The 10,000-nt window shown below is 43.5% G+C and overlaps 1 protein-coding gene across 1 annotated transcript in view; it reads left to right on the plus strand.

Annotated features, from left to right (window-relative positions):
• The window catches only part of LOC308282396 (adenylate cyclase 9), a gene marked incomplete at both ends in the record, with an annotated part of 54,872 nt that overhangs the window by 33,819 nt on the left and 11,053 nt on the right, over positions 1-10,000 (plus strand). Inside the window, 4 exons of the mRNA XM_080722741.1 lie at positions 3,853-4,055; positions 5,007-5,117; positions 5,735-6,021; positions 9,633-9,735. Of these exons, the coding sequence (XP_080578867.1) occupies positions 3,853-4,055; positions 5,007-5,117; positions 5,735-6,021; positions 9,633-9,735 (704 nt within the window). The remainder of the gene's footprint in view (positions 1-3,852; positions 4,056-5,006; positions 5,118-5,734; positions 6,022-9,632; positions 9,736-10,000) is intronic.

Raw genomic sequence — 10,000 nt, forward strand, 5'->3', positions numbered from 1 at the left:
TTGTACCCAGGGCCCAGAATTTGGTGCGACGCCCCTGACTATGAGAGAGAGAGAGAGTACAAGAGAGTGCGTTACAAAGAATCACTGGTCCCTTATTTATGTGCGTGTGTGTTTGTCTGCGTCTGTGTGCGCTCACCGTTGCGTGCGCGAGACCTAATAGTGGCCTTTGTCATCTGTCTGGCACTGGAAACGATCGCTAAGTTGGAACACACTACTCTGTCCCTCAAGTCTCTATTCTGGGCTTGGGAACCTGAGGACAGCAACGCCATGTCTCTGTGCCACGGTTTGAAGTCTTGCGTCGGAACACACAGAACCTTTCAAACAGCCAAGTAATTCATTGTTTGTACCAAGGAAGCAGAAAGAGCTGTGAGATTCGGAGACGCGCTGGCAACTGCTGGAACAGCGATTGTTTATAGAAATCACTCGTGGAGAGTCATATTGTGGGCGCACGAGCAGGACATGAAAGAGGAACATAGAGAATTTAGGATCAAATGGAAAGAATGGAGACGGGAGAGAGAGGACGAGAGCAAGAGGAAGGAGAGAGAGAGGAGGCTAGTGCTTCGTTTATTATCTGTCGTATGACACCAGGCACGTGCACATATAGACATGAAATTGGGGCTTGACCCTAACCCTAACCCTAACCCTAGCCCTCTCCAGACCATGAATCCTGTTTTTATCATGGTGAAAGAAACGCAAATGCCCTCTTTCCATGCCATACCTGAAGGCAGCATTGAAGAGAAATTGTCTTGTCCAAACTCTCCTGAACTTGAACGCAGCATCTTATGTTGAAAGAATTGCCGCCACATCTCCAGTATTGACTTGATAATGCTTAGTTCAGTGTGGTATCAAGTACCGAAAATAGCTGACCTCCAAGCTCACAACGCGTCGCAGCACAACGCGTCGCAGCACAACGCGTCGCAGCGCCCCACAAGCCCCTGCCTCTCAAACATTCTTTGCACATCCCTATACGACACCACGGCAGTGTCACCCGCCGGCAATAGCCGATCTACGAACTAAAGCTCACAACGTGTTGCAATGCAGCACCTTGTGAGCTTTGTGTATCGGCTATTGTCTCTGCGTGAAACAGCCTTGTGACAAACCATGAATCAGGCTTTAAAGCAAACAAATGAAAAGATATGGAAAGAAAAAAAAACGTGAGGGACAATGATTGGAGTGTGTAGCAAGCATTGAATGAAATAAATGATTGTCAGTTCTGGCCACTGTCCATTCATTCATTCATTCATTCATAGTGCTGTCACAATTATTAAATAATCGTCTAATCGCAATTATTTGACACAATCACAATTATTTGGTGATAATCGTCATAATCGTTTACATGTTGAAATATGTTTATGTTATATATATTATGTTCAAACATTTAAAAAACATTAAAAAAATAGTGGAAACAGCAGATCTACAAGCTCTAGATCGGCTATTCGCACTATCAATGTTCTTTTTAAAGTGTAAAGATGTGAAATATGTCCTTCATTTCTTTGTATATTTAGGTTACGTGTCATATCTGCCATGTGCAACTTCAGAGCCTACAAGCCAAACAGAAATGTAATTGTCAACGACCAAAACACAATTAAATCGTTAATCGCAATTATTTGAGAGACAATTATTCGTCATGTAAAATGTCATAATCGTGACAGCCCTAGACATTCATTCATTCATCCATTCATTCATTCATTCATTCATTCATTCATTCATTCATTCATTCAAAGAATTCCAGCACATCCAGACTTGAGCTGTGACAGCATGCGACACACGGCTAGGTTGGCTCTGCTAGCTTGCTGGTGTGTGTTTGAACAGCGAGGCCTGCTACCCTGGTTATAGAGTGTTTAGACAGGCTGATAGAGACTGGCCCCGGGCCATCATTCTAATCCTATATTTGTGTATTTCCTTGTTGGCCCTGCACTTGTGTGTGAACAGGGCTAGAGGAGGCTTTTGGGATGTTGTGCAAACACACTATGCGCAACACCCAGGATTACGTTTCCATTCTCTCTTTTTTTTGTCTGTCGTCTGAATGGCTTGGTTGAGCGGAGCACGCAGAATGGAGATACGGAAAGAACGCAGTCAACTTGACCCCTGTTGCACTCTATACATGTCGAGTGCCTCGGAATCATTATTGCTTTGGCCTACATCGATCTGTATGACTGAAATGGACATAACTTCTGGGCCCTGGGTACAAGGATTCACAGACATTATTTTGTGCTTTAACCATTGAAGAATAGCAGAAATACAAGCAGATCTGCTATTTTTGAAGAATCATGAAAGTTTGTGCAAGTCTTTGAATATTTCAAATCCTTCTAAGGTTTTTAGAAAAACCTATGTTTCTATGTCAGTGGCGCTCAAACTTTTTCATGTGAAGGACCCCCAAAATGATATGTATTTGGCCTCGGACCCTCATCTCAAAATATTCAGTTCCAGGGACCCCCTAGAAGCAAAATTTGAGTTACAAATGTATTCTCTTAAAAAATACATAGGCCTATATTCAAAGATTTGCACACGACTTTCACGACTTTTAAAAAATAGCAGATCTACAAGCTCGCAGCGCGGCCGCGCTCTGAGCTTGTAGAACTGCTATTTTTCAATAGCTAAAGTATAAAATAATTCCAGGACCCTCCACTAGTATCTCAGTCCCCCCCCCCCCCCCCCCCCCCCCCCCCCGGGACGCCCCATATCTTGTGTGGTGTGCTCCCTCGCAATATGCTATTGTACGCTGTCTACTTTTGGTGTGCGACAACGGCAAGCAAAACAGTTATAATTCAGCCTATAGGCTTGTAGGTTTAGCACTAAATGAGAGGCTCTGTTGGATCTAAAGGGTTGACAATGATACCACTGTTTTCAACAGAGTTGGGCTAACAGTGCATCCGTTTGTATCATTTGCCTTCTATCGTTTTAATCTTTATCGTTTTACGAGGAGGCAAAGCACTTTGTAACTTCTATGGATTTATTAAGCAATGTCAGATGAGGGAGGGTTTTGTATGTTTTATCATAGCCTAATAGCACCACCTCAAGTGTGTTAATACTTTTATATGACTAGTTTTTACTATAAATCAAATATTTATCAATACATGGAAAACAGCAGATTATGATTTTGTCATTTATAGTCCCTTTATAGTCCCTATGAAATATAGTTCATTCAGGATTCCATCAAATAACAGGCTAGTTAGCTTGCTTGTTACCATGACTCTTTATCTGGTATACTGTGTAACCTTAGGCCATAGGTGTTGCCAAAAAGTCTATTAAATTGACAGTGCAGTTACTGTTGGTCAAATGTGATTTAATACATAGTTTTTGGGGTGTCAGTAATGAAGCAACCATTTCTGAATGTACAGTGTGAACAAGGCAGAGTGAGTAAAAAGTTCCAGCACAAATTGTGTGCAAACGGCTGTGAGTATTAGCTTAATAATGTATATTAGTTATATGACTGTGCGAATATTCAGTTTAGTTTAGTCTGTTTATTTCGATCTTTCTGCATAATTATGGACTCAACAGTTAACAGTTAAACAGTTCCATAGTGAATGAACACTCAAAAATATTCCTTATTTACATACATACTAATTACAGTGTTCGTAATAAACATATATATACATGTACATACATACAGTGTCCACCTCTTTCTGTGAGAATTTACTGTAGAATTATGTGTGAGACACATCCGGAGAACAGCAGACATACAAGCTCACGTCGTGTCGCAGATGCAACCGTTGTGAGCTTGTAGATTCCTCACGGCTGCGACGCCGGAACTGCCGCACACCTTCTGCGCAAGGCACGATGGAACGTTGGAAACTTGTGGATATAAAACATATGTAACGTCATTTATTTCTTTACTTTATTGTCTTTCAGGACTGAAGACTTACCTCATCTCTGGAAGGCAGGTGGAGCAGGACGGCCAGTGTGGGTGCCCCCAGTCGGGCCTCCCAGGTGGGGAGAGGGGTGGTGGCGCGGGGCTTCCCTCCTGTCCCGGGCCCCACACCCCAGACCTCATTCCTGGGGGAGCACAGGCCGCTGAGGCCCTCCCTCCCTACAGAGCTGCAGACGGGACCGTGGTGAGTAGTGATGGGCAAAACCGTTCAATTCCGTGAACGAATCATTTCGTTCACGTTCACGGCAATGATCAGTTCAACATGATTCGTTCACCGTTCAGTGGCGCTTCTCTGCCGGGTCTCGCGCTAAGACAACTTCAGCCCTATATACATTTTCGACCATTTGAAAATAGCCGATCTACAAGCTCACAATGCGTCACGATTTGTGAGCTTGTAGATCGGTTGTTTTCTAAAGATTTGTATTTGAAAACTTCAAATAGGACATTCTACTACCGAGTACTTTCCACTTTTGGTACTTTAAGTAAGTACATTTATACATTTTAGTTGCATGGAGCAAATGGAGCAATGCCATATTCTGGATTCATGTAATTTAACCACTTAAAACCTATGTATAGTTTTTTGTTAAGAAAAAAAAAGAAAAAAAGAAAAAAAAAAGAATCATCAAGTATAAACCCCTGGGGGACACCATCCCCAGGGGTCTATGCTTGATACTATACTTGAAAATAGCTGCTCTACAAGCTCCCAAAGCACCGTGCCGTGCCACGTTGCGAGCATCTAGATTTCCTATTTTTGGTGAATATCTTTGCCTATTATGACATGCCTAGAATTGGGATGCTAGGGTTCATCCGGTTCACCACTTTCAATGTGGCGTCCCTATTTTGGGCATGTCATTATAGGAAAACCTTTTCTAAAACAAAATACCAAAAGAGCACATATAAGTGCTCACAAGTTACATGTCGCAACACGGCTCGTGCACGACACAAAGAATAAAACAGGGACTAACGGGTTAAACCTTCTAGAACATCCCGCAATGGACAGCCAGTATTTCAGACAGCCTCCAAACTGACTTCATGTGTTCTTTGTCTCATGACTTTCATTTGTTAACAACCAGGGCTGTCTCTCTCCCTCTCCCTCTCTCTCTCTTTCTCTTTCTTTCCTTCATACTCCCTCTAGTCCTCCTGTGTGTCCTGCAGTGTGGTTTTGTCCCCGGCCGGAGAGCAGAGCGACGAAGTTGCCGCACTCAACGGCTGCAGCCAGGAGGAGCACAAGACGGGCAGTGCCAAGGTAAAACACACACACCGGGCCTACGGTATGCGCGCACAGAGTCAGCATGACTGCATTTCACTCATTCCACCCAACAAACCCTTCCTCCCTTCTCTCTTCTTCTTTTTTTCTCTTTTCCTTTTTGTCCTTCTTTTTTTTCACCTTTCTTCTTCTTCTTCTTCTTCTTGTTCTTCTCCTCCTCCTCCCCGTCCTCCTCAGAGGCGTCAATTGGGTATGGCAAGCCTCCCTCAAATCCCACTTTTTCAGACTTGCTTTCCCTACCTAACTCTACTCTCCCTCTCAGCTTTTAATATTTTGTGCTCCTGTTAATGTACTTTTAGCTTTTAGCCTTTTTAATTATTGTCCTAATAAAGCTGTTTTTATTTGTTTTGTAAAGCGACTTTGAGTACCATGAAAAGCGCTAAATGAGTTTGATGTATTATTATTATTATTATAAGGTATGATAGCTGCCATACCTTGGCTACAGGAAAAAAAAATTGTCATGCCTGTTGCTAAGGTATGGCAACATGGCTGGTGTCTTCACGTGCGCGAAGGCGCGCGTGCAAGACACCAGCCATGTTGCCATACCTTTAGCCTTGGCTGAACTGACACCACTGGTCCTCCTCCTGGCTCTCCAGTTGGTTCCAGGCCACAGCCCGAGGGCACTCAACGGCCTGCTCAGCCCCTCGCTGGAGGACCCCGTGCGCGCCAGCCAGAGCTCCCTGGGCGACACGCTCCAGGACAGAGAGAAGAAGACCAGCACGGGCACCACGGGCACTGGCATCAGCCTGGGCATGGCGGCGGCGGGGGCGGCGGCGGGGGCCACGGGCGCCGGCATGGACCACTCTGCCCTCATCCCGCTTCGTGCCAAGGACTTCAGGGAGAAGAGCGACGCCCATTTTGTGGACGTTATCAAGGAAGACAGGTGAGACGGCGTTTATCGAAATGTTATTGCTGTTCGAGGGGCACGGTGGCGCAGTGTTTAGCGCTTCGCCTCACAGCTAGAAGGTCCTGGGTTCGATTCCCGCCGGGGGACGCTGTGGGCGCTGGGGGCGTGTTCCTCCCTCCGCGTCATCAGCGCCCACACCCTAGGTGGGGTTGGCGATAGGGCCTTTCTGTGTGGAGTTTGCATGTTCTCCCCGTGTCTCCTAGGGTTGATACCCTCACAAAAACATGCAGTAGCCCTGGATTCTATACTACCTCCCCCTAGCCAGCCAGGTGCTCCCCAATTCCCCTGGTGCGGCAGGGGGAGAGCGGAAACCAGGACTAGAGGTTAGGTAGTTGGCACTGGGTGAGAAAATAGGTTGCAAAACTGTGGGATAAAAATAATAATAAAAAAATAATAAAGAAATGTTATTGCTGTTCGGAAGTGACATGTTGACACGGCCTGTCTGTCGCACTGATTGATGATGACTAGGTGGCTGTTTTGACGGCCTGCGATGAACCCAGCTATTCTTTTTGTGTGCCAGCATACCAGCATTATTTATATAACTGCTTCATTGTCGCTATTGTTTCAATACTGTGCCCGTATCAACAGAACATGTTATAGACACCAGAAAGGAAAAGTAGAGGAACAGGCTCCCGTATCTGCCATGTTACCACAGCAGAAGCGTGTGTGTGTGTGTTTGTGGGCTATAATTTATTATGTTTGTGTTTATAGTGAACGTGACCGTAAATTCTTCTGCAGTTAATCCCCTGGAGAATTCTGAACAAGTTCAATGGCTTTCCTTGTCCTATGTCTACGACGTGCGCTGTATTAAAACCAAAGAAAAGAAAATACAAACCAAATCAAACACTTATTACAAGGGTCTTCAACAGGTGGTCTGGGACCCCTAAGGGGTCCTCAGAGTTACTATAGGGGGTCCTCCAAATCTTTGTGGTAGAAACTTTTTTCTCCTTTTTTATATTAACCACTTGATCCCTAGTGTCCTTATATTGTGAGAACTTCAGCCAAAAATAGCAGATCTACAAGCTCAGCTTGTAGATCAGCTATTTTTTGGCAAAGAGCTTTGGTGTAGGGGGGAAAAAGAGACGACTAATTACAGAGTGAAAGGTCAAGTTTATTACAGTAAGTATTGACGGTTCAAGTGGTTAAATATCTGAAAACACAAATTGACATGAATCCAAAATACACTGATGATTGTGCTGTCAAACAATGAAACTATATGGAATCTATGAGAAGGTTGTTGGGGTCCCTGCTTCATCTCTCTCAACTAAGGGGTCCTTGGCCTGAAAACATTGAAGACCCCTGCACTATTATATTGATAGGAAATTTAAATAAACATGTTTTGTAATCTGTTCATGTGAGATTCAGAACAACACAATATTTGTTATTGACAAGCAATCTGATAATAAATGAGTTGCGTAAGGTAATGCAAATCAGATTTCATAGCCATCTAGTCTGTGGCCGCAGTGAAACAGAATGTTATGAAGTGTTCACTTGGTTCATGAATCACGCTTGCTTCATCAACATGTATTATAAAGATGCATTGGCCCTCATTCGCGAACTGTGCGTGCCATCAGATTTACAACATGTACTGTACTACAGTACAGAGTGCTTATCCACAGTGAAATTGCTTTCACGTTGGATATTCTGAGCCTTTTATGGTGTTATGGTGTTTTATGGTGTTATAGTAGCAATTCTATCTTTCTTACGTCTCTGTAACTTTGTAAATAACTGTATACTGCTGTGCTACTACTGGACAACTAAATTTCCCCCTTGGGATAATAAAGGTATCTATCTATCTATCTAATTTACAAAGAGCTTTGTGGATGAGGCCCAATGTTTGGATCTGTACAGTATAGGGCGGGCTGTCACGATTATGACATTTTACTTGACGATTAGTTGTCACTCAAATAATTGCGATTAACAATTTAATTGTGTTTTTGTCGTTGACAATTACATTTCTGTTTGGCTTGTAGGCTCTGAAGTTGCACATGGCAGATATGACACATGACCTAAATATACAAAGAAATGAAGGACATATTTGACAACTTTACACTTTAAAAAGAACATTGATAGTGGAAATAGCCGATCTACAAGCTCACAATGCGTCGCATCGCGGTGCGTTGTGAGCTTGTAGATCTGCTATTTCCACTATTTTTTTATTTTTTTTAAACATAATATACTCTACAAAAAAAATTTCAACATGTAAACGATTTTGTTGATTATCACAAAATAATTGCGATTATGTCAAATAATTACGATTAGACGATTATTTAATAATTGTGACAGCCCTAGGCCGGGTGGTCAGCCCAGTCCAACAACAGCCCACAAGGCCCCCATTGGAAACATTTGTGAAAACGTTGGGGAATAAAAGGGGCCGTGTGTTCCAGGAAGGCCGACCGAATGAAAGAATGTATCAGTTCTATCTTGCCCCATGACAAACAATCCCACAGCGCTTTGTGTTGTCACGTGCATCTGTTTGGAAGTTATGCACATTGGTATCATGTCCCCTTCTAGAGTAAAGACACTGGGGTCGCCAAATTGTTCATCCATTAGGGAGCGTGAAAGCAGACACCAAATTCCCTGGCAATCCAGTCGGTAGTTTTCTAGAAATACAGTATTTTGGGGGCCCAAAATGGCAATTGCCATTGCAATTTGGAGCTTGCTGTAGAGACATGGCCATCTGCTACAGTCTAATGCTTATTTGATGTTCTCTCGCACGCCAGTATCAGAGTCACCTGATCTACAAGCTCACAACGTGTTGCGTATATATTTTCGCTCCGCAGCAATACCATACAATGCTGTATAAATCGTGCTTAACAAATGGAATGAAAAGGCCATTGAGAGAACAGCGGTGGAGAGTGGGAGGCGGGCGGCTGGAGGGACTATCGCCACCTGCATAACTGTTGTGGGGGCATGAACATTTTGGATACCGATGGCGTATCCTCGGGTGAAGGTCAGTGCAGGCGATAGATAGGCAGTTGGCTAGAGATGTCTGCCTGTACGGAGTCGGGAGGACATGCAAGATTGTTTGCACACTTGCACATAACTTCTAGAAATACAGTACGATCAGGATTGTGGTGTTCCAGCATACAGTACACAAGCGATTTATGTCAGTAATATCATTAACAAAAGTGCAAAAGTTGCTATTTTGGACACCTGCAACAGTATATCCCTAAAAAGCTATCTAACTTTTTCATGTCAAGGACCCTCAAATTGACACTTATTGGCCTGTGGACCCCCTATGTGAAAAGATACGCCAGGGACCCCATAAGAGAATATTTTTACGGCTCTATAGCAGTGATTCTCAACCATTTTAATTTCAAGGACCCCAAGTTTGCCATACAGTACATTAAGCTACAGACCCCATTTAATGGCATTTCTATCTTTGGGACCCCAATATATATTGTAAAATCAACGTTATTTTAACTCAGAGAGTGTACATTGGTTTCATTTGTACTCTCTCTGAGTTACAGACCCATATAGGGTCCATTTGGTTCCTAACTATCTATCATCTAGCTGGGAACTCCCACCCCGGACCCCACTTTGAGAACCACTGATCTATATCTATTTGTGCCTTTGATTCCTAGCCTGATGAAAGATTACTTCTTCAAGCCTCCCATCAATAAGATCAGCCTCAACTTCCTAGAGAGGCCCCTGGAGACTGCCTACCGCACCAGCTACCAGGAGGAGGTACACGCACGCGCACACACTCACACATACACACACAACCATGTGCATGCACGCATGCTTGCAGATGTCCACGACACAACAGCACGCGCACACACAACCAGTGTTGTAAAAGTAGTTTACATTAAAGCAAGTGAGTTGTGATACAACATTGTAGATATGCTCTGTTGCGAGTAAAAGGTCTATATGATATGGAATAATAATGATGTGTTTTATTTGTGTTGCACTTTTTATTTAATTCACGGGGAATCTCAGAGTGCTACATAGT

Source organism: Nannobrachium achirus, assembly GCF_963921795.1.
Source record: "Nannobrachium achirus genome assembly, chromosome: 3".
Taxonomy (NCBI): Eukaryota; Metazoa; Chordata; class Actinopteri; order Myctophiformes; family Myctophidae; genus Nannobrachium; species Nannobrachium achirus.